Source organism: Chenopodium album, chromosome 23 (genome assembly GCF_948465745.1).
Source record: "Chenopodium album chromosome 23, dcCheAlbu1.1, whole genome shotgun sequence".
Taxonomy (NCBI): Eukaryota; Viridiplantae; Streptophyta; class Magnoliopsida; order Caryophyllales; family Amaranthaceae; genus Chenopodium; species Chenopodium album.
The window spans coordinates 34400065-34420430 of NC_137856.1; the positions used below are offsets into that span (position 1 = coordinate 34400065).

The window sequence follows — 20366 nt, forward strand, 5'->3', positions numbered from 1 at the left end:
AGTATGTCAAAACTACATACAACTATACGTTCATATAGAGATTGTAGTAGGTAACTCTAAATGGGTGTAGAAAATACTAAATGTGACCATTATTATTTTCAGATTATCTTTTCCTAAGATTAATTATCTGGAAACTGATTTGCATAAGTTTGGGTAAGATAATTTTATAATAAGAAAAATTTTCTTATGAAAAGTTATCGAAGTGGTTTAGTCAATTTATTGTGTAAGGAATAATTATTTTTTTATTAATACTGCAAAGAAAGAACGGAAGTTAGAACACAAATGATGCCAATTCTATCTTCATAGGATAATAAACCAAACATAAAAATAATACTAATGCATATTGCTTATCATACTCTTCTTCGTGGGGATACTTGTATTTGAGCATTTGGGTACCAAAAAATAAATAAATAAATAAAAAATATCATACACATTTCATAAAAATCAAATATTTCAAACTTTATTATTCCATTTAATTTCTCATTAATTGAGTAGATGTTTCAAATTCATCCATCTATTAGTCTAAGGGTGTTTTGTGAAAAACCAAAAATGAAAATCCTTAGGGAAATTTACAAAATAAGGGTAAAAAGGTAAACAAACATTTTGAAAGTCATAAACGTCCGTGCACTATTAATAAGTGTAATCTTCCACTTTTTATAAGGTAGGGGATTCCTAAACTAAGAAAAATGAATTATAATTAATATTAAGATTTACAATTTTTTTTAATCACGGTAGTCACTTTTTAAATAAGGTAAAGTTTTGTGTAGAACGGACTCACGTGAGTCCGGTCATATAAACAAAAAAAAGAAAAATTGAAGAAAAAAAATCTTAATGGTCAAAAATTAGATAATAATAGTCATATATTAGATTATAATGGTCAGAATTTAGATTATTATGGTCAGATATTGAGGAAAAAAAATCTTAATGGTCATAAATTAGATAATGATAGTCAGATATTAGATTATAATGGTTAGAAATTAGATAATCATAGTCAGATATTAGATTATAATTGTCAGAAATTAGAATATAATGGTCATATATTAAATTTTAAATATCAGATATTATATCATAATTGTCAGAAAATAGGTTAATATATCAGATATTAAAAAATGGAGTCTCTGCCTCATCTTGCCGTTGTTGATGCTCAGCCGTTGATGGATGAAGTATCACTGCAGAAAACAAGTCAGAATTGCTGTTAAGTAGTGACAGATGAATCAGAAGATACCAAGAACTGTAGATGGTATTCATAGTGTTCATACAGATTCATAAGCAAGATCCTTCAACACGCAATTCCAGAGAAAATTGAGACTTGCCGACGATGCTAAAAACAATTGCAAGGCCATTTTTAGCTTATTCTGCTTCCATTTTGGTAGCTTATAGAAAGCTTCTTTTGCATCCCGAGATGTAAGTCTGCACAAACATATCAAGTTTTAATAAGAAGGCTGAACTTGGTACAACCGCGCTATAAGATGTTCAAATAAATTAAACTTGTATGGGGATGAGTGGGGGAGGGTTGTCGGCACTGGGGAATGGGAGGGAGAAAGTCGCCGGCTATCGGCAGGGGTTGAGCAGTGATAGGCAGTGACAGTGGTAAGGGATGGGAGTATGCATTATAAACCGGACTCGCGTGAAACGGATTCACACAAAACCTTTTATTAAAATTTTGGTAGTAATTTTTCAAATAACTAACATAGAATTTTTGATACTCCAGTAATTTATTTGTTCTTTATAATCACAATGTTTGATGATTCATACAAAATTTTGAGTACGATGATTTTAATATATATGAAACAGGAAAAGTTATATACTTGTACTCTATAAAGGCAATATAACTACTTTCAATCACTACCTTTCAAAAAAAAAAAATAAAAAAAACTACTTTCAATCACTAAGATTTGATTTTCAGTCATTTAAAAAATGTTACTTTACCAATAAAGTATAACCAACTTTTATTTATTTTGTGTAACTTTTATACATATATTTATTCATTTTAAGGGTTTTGATTATTAAATTACAACGAGTGTACAATAATTATTGTACACTCAACCTTTTTTTTTTTTTTTTTTTGTTTGTAAGTTTGTATAATTTATACTCCATATTATTTAGGATTTTTTGACATTTGCTACCACTAAAAAAGCCTCTCTTCATATTCGGTACCAATTTTTTTTAAAATTTTACTTTGCTACCATCAAAATCAGATTTTGTTAAAAACAACTACCACTTAACAGAATCCGTTAGGATTTCCGTTAAGTTTTTAAAAAAAAAAAAAATTAAAAAAAATATTTTAAAAAAAAAAGAAAAACCCAGCCACCCCATTGCCACCCCCTCCCTAAACTGCCACCCACCCCTCCCCCTCCCACCTGCCGGCGGCCGACGCCAAAAGAGTCGGCCGGTGCCGGCGACCTCACCCATTACCCACCACGACACCACCCTAACCCCCAAACCCAGACCACCGACAACCCTATACCCAAAACCCACGAACCCAGATCTCACCACCACCACGACACCACCCTAACCCCAAACCCAGACCACCACCACCGACAACCTTAAACCCACGAACCCAGCCCCACCACCGACAACCCAATACCCACGAACCCTATACCCACGAACCCAATACCCACGAACCCAGACCACCGAAACCACTAAACCCAAACCGTGGAATCGGGTATCGAGGGGAAGGGGTTAGGATCGGGTTTTCAAGGGGATGGGGGGCTGGGAACGAGGTTGGGATCGGGGTTGGAAAGGCGTTTTTAGTGGAGGGTTGCGACGCCGGCGCCGACACGGGGACTAGATGGCCGGATTCGCGGGCAGGGGGCTCCCAGGCGACGGTGGAGGTGGCTTGGGTAGCTGGTGGGTCCGTGGGTGAGAAAGGGCTGGTGGTTGCGGTGGGTTAGATGTTGAATAGTGGCGGTGGATTAGGCAGTGGGTGGGAAGGAGTGGTGGCTCGACGGTGGTTGGGTGGTGGTAACGGAAATACTAACGGTTGAAGACAAGTGGTAGTGATTTTTAACAAACTGTTATTTTGGTGGTAGCAATGTAAAATTTTAAAAAAAATTGGTACCTAATCTGAAGAGAGATGTTTTTAGTGGTAGCAAATGTCAAAAAATCCTATTATTTACTCATGCATATAATTCTTTAATAATTTTTTTTAGTGATGTATGTGTTTGGAAAGAACTAAATATGCAAGGTTTTTGTTAAGTCTGACTTGATTCGTACCTTTAAATGTTTTTTTTGGTTCTAGAGAGTCATAAGGGCGGGGTGTAAGAAACTGAGAATCGATCCCAACATCTCTTGAAACCGGAAAAGAAGCTCTAACCACTTGAGCTATCCCTCACTCTCACCTTTAAATGTTAACTATTTATAAATATTACTGAAATATATTAGTGACCTCTATTAAAAACGAGTAAGCTAAAAGGAAGATTGTGGTACTCAGACCGGGCCTAGATTGGTTCCGGACCCATTGCTATCACAAATCGTCTAATGTAGTTGGTAGCCATAAAACTGACACCAAGCAATGCTAGTAGACAGTACGTAGTAGTCAATGAACATGGGCACAAGGCTAACGCAACTTTGGACAAACTCCTCTCATATGGGCTAAACACGCAGCCCATCAAATTTCCTTAATTGTATTGTACCCACAATTAATCACTAATTAGCCACCACTAATGTCCAACCTTTTAGAAGTTGATACATGTAGCCCATAAGGCCACAACTCCATAAGTCATACAAGTAGTAGTTTAATATTTCTGTTGTCCCTATTTGTTTGTCTCATTGTTTTTTTTTTGGTTCAAAACTTTGATCACAAATCCTTAATAGTTTATAAGACTTCAAAAATTAATTTAATACCATACATATATTATATTAATTTCGTAATTTAACCAAATAATTTTGTTGGGGGAAGGAAAGTGGACGCTTGTGAGTACAAAATTTGGATGTTTTATTTATAGCAGTTGTTTAAAATATAACTAGTACTACTATATATATTATTTAAAAGATAAACAAAATGATTAGTTCATATTTTCACATTATTATATGGACAAAATTAGTCTACTAATATCTACAATGCAAATAAAATTTTTAAAATTTTAAATCCAATATAAAATAAATATTTTCCGAGAACCTATAAAATAGAAAAAAAATTACATCCCTTCAAAAAAAAAAAAAAAAAAAAAAGAAGAAAGAAAGAAAATTACATAAATGTAAAAAATAGGAAAAATGTTGATAACGCTATACCAAAAATAAAGTAATATTATTTATTACTTTGAGAAAATAAATGTCAATTATGAACTACGTAATCATTAAAACATGGTAGCATATGACTAATTTAATTTTTTCAACAAAATTTTGTTAACCTTTATATATATATATATATATATATATATATATATATATATATATATATATATATATATATATATATATATATATATTTATGCAAGAGTATAACCTTTAACCACCTAATAAAACCTAAATTTTGTGAGAAAATACCTATAGTAATTAATTTTTTTTTTCTATGAGAAACAAACTAATAAAAGGTAAAATATTGTAAGATACCACCTTTGGTCGAATTGAATTCCCACTGTTTGCCAAATTTTACGGCATTGAACCACCTCGAAATTCCCCTAAAACCACCGTGGGTTTGGTTTTTAACGTGGTAAGGTTATTTTTGGAGTGGTTGGAGGATATTCCGAGTTGGTGAGGAAGTATTTGATAGAGTATAAAACATATTAGTATAAAAACATAATCCTGGCCCAGGAATATGTTTTATACTCTATCAGTATTGTGCTTCGGGATGGTGGTTTTTGGGGTTAGAGGTGATAGCTGTTTTAGAGTTGGAGGGTGGTTTCGGCGTGACGGAGGTAATTTCAAGCCGGTTGTGTTAATTTTGGGATGAAAGCGGTGTTTTCAGTGTTGTTTTGATTAGGTTGTAATTTCTGACAAAAAATCTAACTTTTTAATACAATAAATCCTTGCTTATTCTTTCATCATAACTCTACCTATTGACCTATTGTTTGTGATGATGCGCGTATGTATGCCTTTTCTATTCTTTATCATGCTAATTCAGAGAAAAAGATAAATTAAGCAGCATTAACCTCTTACTCGTTATCTTTTTTGGCTGATGATGCTGTAAAGGTACCAAAACATTATACTTTTCGGACAAAATGACCTTCATGTTCATGTTTATGGATCGGAGTTTTCAGAAATTATTAACTAATAAGCAGACTATATATGGTACTAGATTAACATGAAAAAAGGTTTGTATGATAAAGTTATCTCGATTAATTAGCACCACATAAGAGAACGAAGAAATTTCGTCGAGCTTTCCAAAAAGCACTAGCCTAGCTTCGGCAGTGACATGTAGATAAGAAGTAACTAGCTACAATCTAATTGTAGAACATATTGTTCATAATACGCAAATATTTGTCTGCTTTAAAAAAAAATTCAAAAACAAAACTTCATACAAATTAAAGATACATCACTTCAATGGCGCCTCCTGATCAACATGATCTTGAGTCTGGGATCGTAGAACTACGTACAAGCAATACAACAATCTCTTCTGTTGTTCATCTTGGTGTGGTACTACTACTACTAGTGCATAGTCAAGTGTGTGCTGGTTGCCTGGTTGGGCTTGATGTCTTACAAACTTGATGTCCAGACTTGATGTTTTACACTATTTGTATTATCCACTTCAGACCCTGTTCTTTAGAGCTGCCCTGCTCTGCTCTACTCTACTCACGACTCTGCTGAAATTTGCTCTTCTCTGCTAAGTCCTGCTCTGCTGCGCAGTGTGTGGAAGCTTAGTCCTGCTCTATTCTGCTCTACTCTGCACTGCTCTGCTGAAATCTACTCTGCTCTGCACTGCCTAGAAGCTCAAAAGAATAGGGCCTCAGTCTTGTTTAATTGTGTAACATATAATTGTGTAACATACTGGTTAAAACCGTTATAAAAAGTGGTTTTTATATGTTGATTATTTTGTTATTTTACACTTCAGACTTGTTTAGTTGCATGCATATCAATTATTGGATAAATAAAAATGTGTGAAAAAAAAACTCCATATTATGTTTAGTTGTTTGATTATCATTTTAAATACACATGTGGGAAGTGGAGATATTTGAAAAATTAGAAATTAAATTATTACTAATATTTGTCCCACTCAACCTTGGTCAATCAAATTTTTCACATATTTTTGGATGAAACCACATCATTGTCCTTAAACTTTGAGAAAGTCATTTAAGTTGTAATAATATATATAAATATATAAAGTTAACCAGACAAAATATAGGAACTGCTAAATGCAACTTGTTAGAATATATGCAAATATATTCTTGTATATATCTCTTGTTGATATTAGCTAAGTGTATATTTAGGATTAATCCTTTCCTAGTTTGTTACCGTAATTATAGCATTAGATTGCTATTGTAATTTGTATATATTATTTCCACAGCTAATGAAATGATCCGACGATCAAATCACTTTCATGGTATCAGTAGGGTTCCGATCCTAATCTCATCTCTCACGGCCCATCTTCTTCTTCCTCTGTTCTTCCCCTGTTCTTTCCCTGTTCTTCCGCTGCACCATTCCATGGCTAACACTCCCAAATATCACCCTGCTTTGACAATCACTAATGTCAAATCCCTTATCCCGATCACTTTGGATGCCAACCAAGGCATGTATCACTCCTGGGCCGCCCTCTTTAAAGTGTTATGTAGGGTTCACGACCTTACATCACACATCATCCCTCCTACGGAAGCTACTGAACTCGAAGCATATGAGAAATCCAAGAAGGCAGACATGGCTTTTTGGCGACGCCTCGATGCCGCGGTCCTAAATTGGATATACAGTTCCATCTCTTCCGATCTTCTCACTGCCATCCTCCTCAAGGATGACACCGCTCAAGGTGCCTGGACACGCCTAGAATCTATGTTCCAGGACAATAAGGCATCACGAGCATCCCATCTCGAACAAGAGCTCGCAGACCTTGATTTCGAAATTTTTTCCTCCATTGATGGCTATTGCAATCACATCAAATCCCTCGCCGATCGTCTTGCGGATGTTGATGCTCCGATTCCCGGTACCCGTCTAATTCTCAAGCTCACCGCCGGACTCCCTGAGGCATATGCCGGCACGGTCGATTTCATTCAAAATCAAGAGCCGCTGCCATCTTTTGAAAGCTGCCGGTCCCGTTTAAAATTGGCCGAACGAACCATCAAAAACCGTCTGGCTAAAGAGGGGGGGACCACCAGCCGTTCTCCGACTGCACTCGTCTCCGGTCAGCACCACTCCGAGTCCTCTGCGAACTCCTCCAGGTCGAACAAGAAGTCCAACCATTCCAAGAAATCTGCCTCTAAACCTGCTAACAAGCCGCGCAATTCTGGCCCAGCCCAGCAGCAGCAGTCCGGCCCAATGCAACAGTGGCAGTTTCAGCAAGCTCCTTGGCTTGCACAGTGGGCTCCGTATTGGGCCAATCCTCCGTGTCCATACCCAGCCCAATCTTGGGCTCCAAGGCCGGCTTCTTCTTCGACAGGGTCACGGCCTGGTGGGCCTGGTATTCTAGGCCATGCTCTGCAAGCTTACCATGCCACGGATAATGGTCCTAATCCAACTCCGACGCACATTGAAGCAGCTTTGCAGATGCTAGCAAATATCAATCGCCCGGATACTAATTATTATATGGATACTGGAGCAACATCTCATATGACGGCTGACCAAGGTATTCTTTCTTCCTATATTAATTCGAGCATTAAAAGTCATAACATTGTTGTTGGTAGTGGTGATTTAATTCCAATTATTGGTCATGGTAGTGCTACTTTGCCTTCCCCGTACCCTCCATTTACCCTTAACCATGTCTTGCATGCTCCCAAATTAATAAAGAACTTGATATCCGTTCGTAAATTCACAACTGACAATATGGTTTCAATTACTTTTGACCCTTATGGATTTTCTGTGACTGATTTACAGACGGGAGCCCACCTAATGAGATGTGACAGTTCCGGTGACCTATATCCACTCTTTCCGCCTACTCAAGCCAACCTCTCATTCCAACATTCTAATTTTACTGCTCTCTCTTCTGATCTATGGCATAATCGACTTGGACACCCGGGAGATGTTGTTCTTAGATCCTTAAGTAGTAAAAATTTTATTGAATGTAATAAGGCTTGTAATTCTTTTTTCTCTTCGTGTCCATTAGGGAAACACGTTAAACTTCCTTTTTATGATTCTATGTCGCATACTGCTTTACCTTTTGATATAATTCATAGTGATCTATGGACTTCCCCTATTGTCAGCTCTTCTGGTCATTGTTATTATCTATTGTTTCTTGATGATTACAGCAAATTCTTATGGACTTATCCAATTGCGAAAAAATCCGAAGTCAAACACATTTTTCAGTCTTTTCACAAAATAGTCCAAACTCAATTTGAACGTAACATTAAGACCTTTCAATGTGATAATGGCACCGAGTATGTTAATGGAACTCTTAAAGATTTTTTTGATAAACATGGCATGCTCTATCGTCTCTCTTGTCCTCACACTTCTCCTCAAAATGGTAAAGCTGAACGACACATAAAAACCATCAATAATATGATTCGGACCCTTCTCGCACATGCTTCCTTGCCCCTCTCTTTTTGGCACCATGCATTATCTATGGCTACCTATCTTCTAAACATTCTACCAACTAAAGTCTTAGGTTATAACTCTCCAACACAGGTTTTATACCAACGTGATCCAATCTATTCGGCATTACGTGTCTTTGGTTGTCTATGTTTTCCTCTTTTTCCCTCTACCACCATAAATAAATTGCAAGAACGGTCCACTCCTTGTGTCTATCTTGGCCCCGCGCCTAATCATCGTGGTTCGAAGTGCTATAATTTATCAAATGGAAAAATCATCATTTGTCGGCATGTGAAATTTATTGAAAACGAATTCCCGTTTTCAAAAGTTCACACACCGAAATTAGATGATTATGATTTCGTGGACTACTCTCCATCAGATCACACTCACCATTTGCGCACCACTCAACCTCACCCAACTCCTTCTCCAGTCCAGCCCACATCGTCAGCTGGGCCTTCTTCCTCTAATATTCCTCCTCCTTCTCCACCTGGGCTGAATCCATTCCCGCTTCAGCCCACGCCCCCCAGCAGCCCTCCCTCACTTCGGTCTCCCCCATCTCCAAGACCAAGTAATGGGTCACCTTCTGGGCCTTCGTCTGTCACCATCTCGCAAGTGGGCTCTTCACACCCAGCAGCCCAATACACTCCTCTTCTTACTCCCCCTCTATTTTCCGGCCCAATCTTCACTTACTCACGAAGTGAAGATCAATCTCACCCACTGACTGCCAGCACCACGCCATCAGCCACCGCCAGCAGCCACGTCTCACCCACCTCCCCCACCTCGGCCACCGCTCCACAAGATACCACTTCTCACCCAATGACCACTAGAGCTAAAGACGGCATTATTAAACCTAACCCAAAGTATTTTTCCAACTTAAACACATTGACCACCACCACCATTTCTCCTATACCAAAGGACCCGGTTAGTGCTATTCGTGACCTTAATTGGAAAAATGCAATGTTAGATGAATATAATGCTCTTATTGATAATCATACATGGGATTTGGTTCCTCGGCCTCCTAATGTGAATGTTATTCGTTCTATGTGGATATTTCGTCATAAACGAAATTCTGATGGTTCTTTTGAGCGGTATAAGGCTCGTCTTGTGGCTGATGGTAAGACTCAGCAGCAGGGTATTGATTGTGATGAGACTTTCAGTCCGGTTGTCAAACCGGCCACTATTCGTACTGTTCTTAGCATTGCTATCTCTCACTCTTGGCCGATCCATCAGTTGGATGTCAAGAATGCTTTTCTGCATGGTAAGCTCAATGAAACAGTGTATATGCATCAGCCCATGGGTTTTCGCGACAAAAGTCGCCCTGATCATGTGTGTCTATTGCGAGGCTCTCTCTATGGTCTCAAACAGGCTCCTCGAGCCTGGTATCAGCGGTTTGCAAATTTTGTCATCTCTATTGGATTTGCTAATAGTAAATCTGATAATTCTCTGTTTATATTTAGGCAGGGATCTGATACTGCCTATATTCTGTTATATGTTGATGATATCATACTCACAGCTTCCTCTGATCGCTTAAGGACACATATTATGGATCTTTTGGGCTCCGAATTTGCTATGAAGGATTTAGGTCCTTTGAGTTTCTTTTTGGGCATTGCTGTCACTCGTGATGCTAATGGTATGTTCTTGTATCAGAAACAGTATGCTTCTTCTATCATTGATAAGGCCGGCATGTCCAACTGTAGTCCCTGTCCGACACCAGTTGACACAAAATCTAAACTTAGTGCTTCTCATGATGCTCCATATGAGGATCCTACTAAGTACAGGAGTCTTGCAGGTGCCCTTCAGTATTTGACCTTTACTAGACCTGACATTTCTTATGCAGTTCAGCAGGTTTGTCTCCATATGCATGATCCGCGCAATGCGCACATGGGAGCTTTGAAGCGTATTATACGCTACTTACAGGGCACTTTGTCTTATGGTTTGCATCTGTATAAGTCCTCCATTACTAAGCTTGTTGCTTATACTGATGCGGATTGGGGGGGATGCCCCGACACCAGGCGATCTACTTCAGGTTATTGTGTTTTCTTAGGGGATAATTTGATTTCCTGGTCTTCTAAACGGCAACCTACATTATCTAAATCTAGTGCAGAGGCAGAATATCGTGGGGTTGCTAATGTGGTGTCTGATTCTTGTTGGATCAGAAATTTGTTGCTCGAGCTCTATTTTCCTATTCAAACAGCAACTATTGTGTATTGTGACAATGTGAGTGCCATCTATCTTTCTGGTAATCCCGTGCAGCACCAATGCACGAAACACATTGAGATGGATATCCATTTTGTCCGTGAGAAGGTCGCAAAGGGCGAGGTACGAGTTTTACATGTTCCCTCTCGGTATCAGATTGCAGATATTTTTACGAAGGGACTTCCCCGGGTTTTATTTGATGATTTCCGTGCCAGTCTTAGCGTCCGTGACTATCCCGCTACGACTGCGGGGGTGTGTTAGAATATATGCAAATATATTCTTGTATATATCTCTTGTTGATATTAGTTAAGTGTATATTTAGGATTAATCCTTTCCTAGTTTGTTACCGTAATTATAGCATTAGATTGCTATTGTAATTTGTATATATTATTTCCACAGCTAATGAAATGATCCGACGATCAAATCACTTTCACAACTAAATAAGACCTTTGTATTAATCAAAGATATTAAATTAATTAAAGTCTTGTTTGCACTCTCCTTGATTCACTTTTCTTACTTCAATGGGTTTGCTCAGCATGGCGGGCTATCTTACTACCCTAGAAAGTAGTAACCTAACCCCATAAAAATAAAAGAGAAATAAAATCTCTATTCTCCTAGGCTCTCACGCACCTCGAAATCACCATCCCTCTCTCATTCTTTCATTTCTCATTTTTTTTTGATTATCTAAGAGTAACTCATTAAGTTAGATGTGTTTTAAAAAGATTAGATTATCTCTCATTAGTTGCAGGAATTTCTTTTCATCCACTTTCAAACTCATATACTAATTTTTTAGATTTAAAAAAGACCAACTATATTTTGAAATCTCTTTTCCACTTTTTTCACTACTTGTCTACTCCACATTTGCACTATTATTCAACACTATTAAATTCCTTTTAACTTTTTGGCTTTTTTTTATATAAAAAATAAGTAATAATAAAAATACTCAGTAGACCTTATGATTTGCAAAGATATACATTTATTTTCAAGTTTATAACATGGTTGATTTTGAAATATAATGGCTACACAACTATATGATTAAATGACCGAGTACTTGTAATAGCATATTAGGTTGTAATTTGAATTTGTAAGTGTTGCCAATGTAAAATTTTATTTACTTTTGTTTATCTTTCAATATCGGCCCTCATTTGTTTAGTGAAACCCTACATGTCAAAAATCCTGACTCCGCCGCTAACTATAGACATTTGATTTGCAGGCCGACGCTTTCAAGATCATCATCTATCTTTACAAAAAGCATGTCTCAGCGGTGAATGGAAAGCTGCTGAAGAAATACAGTACATGTAGATCATCCTACTTGCTTTGAAGAAAAAATTTCAAGAAACGGAGATACCGCTCTGCATATGGCAGCAGCGGCGGGGCGCCATGTCTCCGTTCAGCATTTACTAGCATATTCCCAATCACAAAACCAAGTATGGGCTAAACCCGCGCAGCACACCAAATTTCCTTGAATATATTATACCCACTAGGCCACTACTAATCACTCATTAGCCACCACTTATGTCCAGCCTTTTGGAAGTTGATAAATATAGCCCATAACTCCAGAAGTCAGTCATACATGTAGTAGTATAATACTTCGGTTTTCTCTATTTGTTCGTCTTATTGTATTTTTTCTTTAAAAACCGATCACAATTCATCACTAATTTATAAGAATTTATAACATACTTTAATACAATGCGTATTTCTTTAGCCACATTTGTCAATGCAAAAATTCAATCATTAATACTACCTCCGTTAAATGTTATGTGCAAATTTGGGGTATTATTTGTGAGATATAAAATATTCCAAAGTTGCACATAACATTTAATGGAGGAAGTATTTTTAATTATCGATAAGCAAAAATTATAAAAAGTTGATACTTTGAAATATACATTGTGACTGTAGCTAAAGTCAAACATGTCAACTAATAAAAAACAGATGTAGTATATAGTATCTATTAATTTTGTTATTTAACCTAATAATCGTGGAGGGAAAGTGGACGATTAGCAACGCACAAGAAGTAAAATTACAAAGGTTGGTTAAACCTCTCTGCATGTAATAAGAATATAACGCTTTAGGAAAACTTTTTAATACAATAAACCCTTCTTAATCTTTCATCATAGCTCTACCAATTGACCTATTGTTTGTGATGCAAGTATGTATGGCCTTTTCTATTCTTTATCTTGTTAAATTCACAGAAAAGATGAGATAAATTAATCATCATTAGCTTCTTACTCGTTTTCTTATCTTTTTTGCTGATGTTGCTGTAAAGGTACCAGAACATTTTACTTTTTGGAGAAAATGGCCTTCATGTCCATGGAATGGAATTTCAGAAATCATAAACTAATCAATAAGATTAACATGTAAACAGGTTAAGTAAAGTGAGCTCGATTAATTACCACCACATATGAGATCAACGAAGAAATTTCGTTGAGCTTTCGAAAAAGCATTAACCTGAAAAAGCATTAATCTAGCTTCAGCAGTGATTAGTATATATAGGAGTAACTACAATACAAATGTTGAACATATTGTACATCATACACATATCTTTGTCTTCTTAAGAAAAAACTAAAACATTCAAAAACGAAAGTTCATAGCAATAAACTTAAAGGTACATATATATATATACATCACTTCAATGGCGCCTCCTGATCAACATGATCTTGAATCTGGGATTATAGAACTACAAGAAATGCAACCACCTCTTCCGTTGCCTTCTACTAGTCATCCTCCGTCTGGTAAGAACAAAACTCTTCATTTCTTTAATACGGACTAAATTGTTCATCTTGGTATGGTACTACTAGTAGTCTACTAGTGCATGGTACAACTACTACCATGGAAGCGTGGATGGCATAGTCAAGTGTGTGCCTAGTTGGGCTGATATATAGAAAGGAAAAACATATATGTATGATGGTGTAACATCTTGATTAAAACCCATAAAATATAAATTTTAAGTACTATATTATTGATTATTTTATTATTTTACACTCTAATTTTGTTTGGTTGCATTTCAAAAAATGGAGAAATAACAATTGGTGAAAAATGTTTTTATGGATAGTTATTTGGTTACCATTTAAAAGTAAACATGCGGGAAGTGGGAAATGAGAAATTAGAATTTCTACATTACTACATGGTAAGTTATCTATCCCCCTCTACCTTGGCCACTCAAGTTTTTCAAATTTACTTTTGAAAGAAATCACATCATTTCTATTTGAGAAAGTAGATTATAATAATATACTATAAGATACATAAAGTTAAACAAACAATATATAGGAATTCCTATATGCAACTAAAGAGATCTTCGTACTAATTAAAAGATACTGTATTATTAATTAATTAATTAAAGTCTTGCTCACACTCTCCCTGATTAACTTTTCTTACTTCAGTGAGTTTGCTCAGCATGTGGTACCATACTTGATACTACCCTAGAAAGTAGTAACCTAACCCCATAAAAATAAAAATAAATCAAATCTGTATTTTTCCTAGGCACTCTACCTTGAAATCGCCATTCCTCTTTCTTTCATTTCTCATTTTTTAATTATCTACCCTCCCTCTAACTTTCAGTTTTTAAAGATTCAAAAGATTTAGTATTTTTATTAGATGGTAATTTTTTTTAATTATTTGTTGTAATTTGCGTTATGTTTATATTTCAAAAGATTGATATTGATTTCCTTACTTCTCTAGAGTATGAATCACAAAGTATAATTGTTAATATGGAGAATTAAAATTTATGTGAATTGAAATTGGTGCTTTAATAATAAGAGTGATTGATTAAGTTAAATGTTTTTCAAAAAGATTAGAGTATATTATTTCTCATTAATTCCAAGACTTTCTTTTCATTCCCTTTCAAAGACAACAATTTAAGTTTTATGGTATAATGTTTAATTTATGGGGCTTACTATATTTTAATCTCTCCACTTGCTTCACTTGTCTACTCCACATTTGCAATATTATTTGAGTGATGCCCTACATACATGTCAATAATCCTGGCTCCGCCGCTAACTATAGACATTTGATGTGCAGGCCAACGCTTTCAAGATTATCATCTATCTTTACAGATTGCTTGCCTCAGAGGTCAATGGAAAGCTGCTGATGATATACGTGTAAATCATCCTTGTTGCTTCGTAGAAAAAATATCAAGAAAAGGAGATACTGCTCTACACATAGCATCAGCAGCGGGGCGCCATGTCTTCGTGCAGCAATTACTATTACATAACCAAGCATTGGATTTGGAGGTGCCTAACAATGAAGGTAACACAGCTTTCTTTTTGGCTGCTGCATCGGGTGTGGTTGATATCGTGGTTGAAATGCAGAAATTGAATCAAAATCTGATCAACATTCCTGGTGGAAGTGGAATGAAACCAATTCAAATTGCTGTTTTGCAAGGCCATGACAAGATGGTGAATCATCTCCTAGATCAATGTTTTGATAATTTATCGCATCAAGAACGAACCGATCTACTTATTGCTGCCCTTGAAAAAGACCTTTATGGTAAGAAATATATATCTATCTTTAATTTGTTTGTTTTTACATTAACTTTGTTTTGAGGATGCCCCATTTTCTCGTGGTGAGAAACAAATTCGTTTCTCATGGGGGTATTTTCGTGAATAAATCAACAACTTTTTCAATAAAAGTTAATTGATTTATTCACGAAAATGCCCCTATGAGAAACAAATTTCGTTTCTCACCATGAGAAACAGCCCAAACAGGGAATTTCCCGTTGTATTAGCTAGATGATGTATGTTCTCATTTGTTATGTGGATACAATAATTTGTTTTTATTGAAAGCATATATATATGTACATTCATGCAGATGTGGCTTGGGATATCTTAGAAAGAGATAAAGATGATGGATTAGCCACTAGACGAAATGGAAATTCCCATACACCTTTGCATATCTTGGCAAGAAAGACCCAGTCGGAGAGCCGAAGTCATCTCAAGTACAGTTGGATTCCGTGTATGCTTTCAACCCTCTCAAATTTGTACCGTAAAAGACATTATGGTTAATTTTAAGTACCGAATAATTTCTGTTAGTATAGTCTCTTTCATCAAAATCAAGGGACGGTTAAATTATTTTTGCGTGACTATTATGACTACAATCTAATACGAATACTAATTTAATGGACGTATTTTTTGATGTTATATAGTTAGGAAGCAGCACCAAGATCACCGTAAAAATGAACTGGTTGAGAACCTTTGGAAAAGGGTTATAAACTCAAGAAATCATGAGAGTATATCTGAAATGTTATCATTTCCACAGCCGGAACTGCTCTTTGTCGCGATAAGGATGGGTAACTATGAGTTCGTGACAACCCTCATTCGTCTCTACCCAGATCTAATATGGGAAAGGGACCATAAGAGTAGAACCATTTTTCATGCTGCTGTTGAGTATCGTCAAGAGAAGATTTTTAGTCATATTTTCCAACTTGAAGGTATTAGGCATTTGCTAACGGCTTACACAAATCCTGTTAATGGAAACAACATCCTACACTTAGCTGCCACTCTACCTGAGCCTGAAATACTCGGTAGAGTTTCGGGTCCTGCCCTTCAAATGCAGCGTGAAATCTTATTGTTTCAGGTAATTTTTCATTTTTAATGTTTAGCTTAAAATTCTTGACTAGCTAATTTTACTACTTGTACATGATATTACATACATTTTTTTTTTTTTTTTGAAACCTGATATTACATACATATTCAAATTTTAGTCGAGGAAATTTTGTCAACAACTACCAATTAAAGCACATGTTTCGAAAATTAAACAATTACCTATTGATTGTTCTATCTATTGATTTCAATTAGAAAAATAACTTAGGTCTTTCAGTATTAGGGTAAAGTAACATGTCATGAGCTAGGCTTTTTACCGGCTAGATGAAGAAGATAACTACTTATGGTCGTATGTAGCATATGCCCTAGGGCTAGCAATCCTTGACCCGACACGAAGTTACTAAGAAAAACCTAAATCCGACCCGACCTGAACAACCCGAATTCGACCCGATTTGACCCAAATTTCATATTTCATAATAATATTAAGTTTTACACTATTTTTGATAGTTTCTAAGCATAACACGAAATCGACCCGAAATCTAACCCAAACCCGACCTGCTAACCCGAATTGCCACCTTATGCCTTATACGAGTTGAGTAATAGAGAAAGTTAAATGTGACTGGTTTTTTCAAAACATTATATGCCTAGAAAGGAATTATTGGTAAAATAACCCGTAATTCAAAAAACTATCATGGATTTAGGATGTAACTAACCTTGTTGGGCCGCTTAATTATGTGTGATAAACCTTTTTTCCAATTATGGGCTTATTATGCTTATGCTTAAGATTTGAAATTAATTTTTGATGAAACCAGGCACTTGAAAGTATAGTACCACGTCAATATGCTCAAACAGAAAACTCAATGTTAACGCCACAACCGCAAGCAAGCATCACAGAATTAATGGAAGAGAGGGAGACGCCACGAGAGATGTTCAACAGAGAACATGAACAACTAAGAACAGACGGCGAGAAATGGATGCGTAAGACCTCCATATCATGTATGGTTGTCGCGACTCTAGTCGTAGCTGCAGTCTTCCAAGCGATTTATCAACCACCAGACAAGCAAAAGAACGAGAAGCTATTTTTGGTATTTGTTATATCAGATGCATTCTCTTTGTTTTCGTCAATTGCGTCAATTTTAACATTCCTATCTATTGTGACTTCGACGTATTCGGAAGACGACTTCTTAGTATCATTGCCGTTGAAATTGATGGTTGGTCTGGTTATGCTTCTCTTCTCCATATTGGCAATATTGTTGGCATTCACCGTGTCTATTATTATCCTTTTGCCCAACAAATCGGTGTGGATTATTGTTGTTGTCTTTGCTTGGGTTACCGGTGTTGTGTATTTCCGGCTGCATTTCCCGTTGTTAGTTATTGTTTACCGTTCCACTTTCGGCACCAAGTATCTATTCCGTCATCAACACGAGCTATTTCGAGATTAATTGATGGAGAAAGTCAGAAAGTCCCGGTGATGTTGTACAAGTGTTTATGAGCGGAAGCATTCAAAGTACTCTAATTATATACGAGTATCATTCTATATACATGTATCATCTAATGTAATTAAATACGGAGTATAATTGTTATTAAATAAAATGTTATTAAATTTGTTGATAAATTAATGTAATTGTTTTAAAGTAAAATGTTATTGAATTAGTTATATTTTCATAGAATTAACTTTTTTTTTTCTTCTTTAAAGTATTAGACAAATATTATATTAATGGAACTTTATTAGTAAATACTCTCCGTTTTTAAATACTTGCTCCACTTTTCTTTTTCGGCCGTTTTTAAATAATTGCTCCATTTCCTTTTTTAGTAAGATTTTACATTATTTAATTTTTTTCTCTCTCACCTAGTGGACCCAACAAATATCATATTTTATTAATTTCATATTCCCTCTCCTTCAATTTCTCCACTACTTTTGCTTTTTACAATTTTTTATTCTTCCACCAACCCCACTACCACCTCCATATTTTATTACTTTCTCCTAAAACTCCGCGCATGGAGGAATGAAGCTAGTATTTAAAAACGGAGGTAGTAGAAGTGTATTTACTAATAAAGATCCATTAATATAATGTTTGTTAGAGTTTATATACATATTGTGTGAAAAGTTAATAAGTTGCATCTATTATCAAATGGAGGTACTTGTAGTAGTTTAGAGATGAAATGCAACAAAGACGACATTTTGATGTGTTGGACTAATTCAAATATAGTGTGAGCGTACGGTATGGGCTCATCAGGACCACTAGAGAAGATTCATACAATCATATATACACCGTATTTCATTATCTCGTATCCCACATTCCTTGTATTTTTAAGCCATGACAATGAAATATAATCTTAATTTACTATCAAACACCTAACATTAATACTAAACTTATTTTGTTGGCTTGGTTATTAATATGACTTGGATTTGTACTAAGTTAATAGGTTGACTTTATACGCTGCATTAGTGCATTGGATATGTCCATTTTAACAATATTTGAAGGAAAACCAATTTCAATAATTAAATAAAGACAATTGATTGTTAATATAGGTGGTCTAAGTCTAACCTTGAGGACAACCACATCGTATTATGAATAAAACCTTGAGGACAATTGTTTATATTGGTCTAAGTCTAACCTTAATTGATGAGGACAACTACATTTGCAAAAATTATATAAATTTTAAATTTCGATCTACAAAAGATATCCATATCTAACCTTGAGTATATCCTTTAGAATGTCACAACGCATTAGATAGGGCGGGTTATTAGCTTATTACATGCTAATTTTTTTTACTAGTAGGACTAAGCTACATTTTAGCTTAGGTCGGAAATAAATTGTACTTCGTATATATCTAAGCACTCTATACACTATATGTCACTAAGTGCAATTGATCAAAACTCAAAAGTTTTAAAAAGTATTAACCAAGTTATTTTCCACTCATTATAAAATTAAATCTTAAAACGAGCAAAAACTGAACAAAAAATAGCCTTGTGTGCACCAACCTCTATGTGCACCCGGGTGTATATAAAATGTGTTACAAATGTCTAGCAGCGCACATGGCTAAGGGGTTGTTCTCTTCAGCTTAATTTCAGTTCAGTTCAACTCTAATCAGTTCAGTTCAGTTCATTTCAGCTCAGTTCAGTTTAGCTCCTAATTTCCTTCTCTTATAAAATATTCATTTCAATTCAGTTCTGTTCAGTTCAGTTCAGCTTCAATCAGTTCAATCAGTTCAGTTCGGTTGAGCTCCAATCAGTTCAGTTCAGCTCGGTTCAGTAAATATAAACAGACCCTAACACGACAATTGATCTGATATCACTGTTGTAGCAAAAGAATCAATAGTTTTGCAATGTCAAGATTTTTCTTTACTTTTTTTCATTTTCTTTCATTTATTTATATATTTATTTTATTTTATTTTATTTATTTTTTGTTAATTTTTCTTTCATTTATCACTTCCCAATTTTATGGATGTGGAGGAAGCGTTTTTCTCATGATTTTTTGCATATGGTTTTTTACTCGCTAATTCACATGAGTTAATTAATCAAGCTCCAATTTTTTTTTTTTTTTCCTTTTTTTGAAATAAAAAACCTAGGCCAACCAAACAAGTCAAATTCAATGTGGTTTAAAATTTTTTTTAAAAGGTCCAATTCCGGCTAGGTTTAGGACTCCATATATATTATGAAAGGTCTATTTACATTAAGATAATTGATAACGTTAGACTTAGTCTCACCCAAGTTTATCTTTATCAATAGATTACTTCAGAAATGTGAAGGCATTTTTATATAATAATGCCTTGATGCTATTTAAAATATGAGCTTATTGTGAATGCAATAATAATATATTAACTTAAGAAATTACTTCAACAAAAAAAATTATTGTCAACGAACTCCGTCCATGGTGACAATACAACGATTAACAAAATCCGATTAAAAAGCAAAATTTTGGACGGACTAAAGAATCTAAATGTCATCAAGATTTATCATATATGGTTGGTAGACAGAAATTTAATACTCCATGATTAAGCTTTAGCATCATTATGTAA

General features: G+C 35.4%; 1 protein-coding gene across 1 annotated transcript; it reads left to right on the forward strand.

Moving 5' to 3' along the window:
- Nucleotides 1-13438: 13438 nt before the first annotated feature.
- LOC145607446 (uncharacterized) lies at nucleotides 13439-17785 on the forward strand. The gene is made up of 5 exons (XM_081663093.1): nucleotides 13439-13538; nucleotides 14824-15291; nucleotides 15613-15756; nucleotides 15947-16377; nucleotides 17156-17785. Exons 1-5 carry the CDS (start codon nucleotides 13439-13441, stop codon nucleotides 17783-17785), a joined length of 1773 nt encoding a protein of 590 aa, XP_081519219.1.
- The last annotated feature ends 2581 nt before the right edge of the window (nucleotides 17786-20366 follow it).

What these genes read in the sequence shown, in the direction of transcription:
- LOC145607446 (XM_081663093.1), top strand. Translation starts at nt 13,439, where the DNA reads ATGGCGCCTCCTGATCAACATGATCTTGAATCTGGGATTATAGAACTA. An exon ending in CCTTGAAAAAGACCTTTATG is followed by an intron (nt 15,292 to 15,612) that starts GTAAGAAATATA and finishes ACATTCATGCAG; the next exon opens with ATGTGGCTTGGGATATCTTA. An exon ending in GTGAAATCTTATTGTTTCAG is followed by an intron (nt 16,378 to 17,155) that starts GTAATTTTTCAT and finishes TGATGAAACCAG; the next exon opens with GCACTTGAAAGTATAGTACC.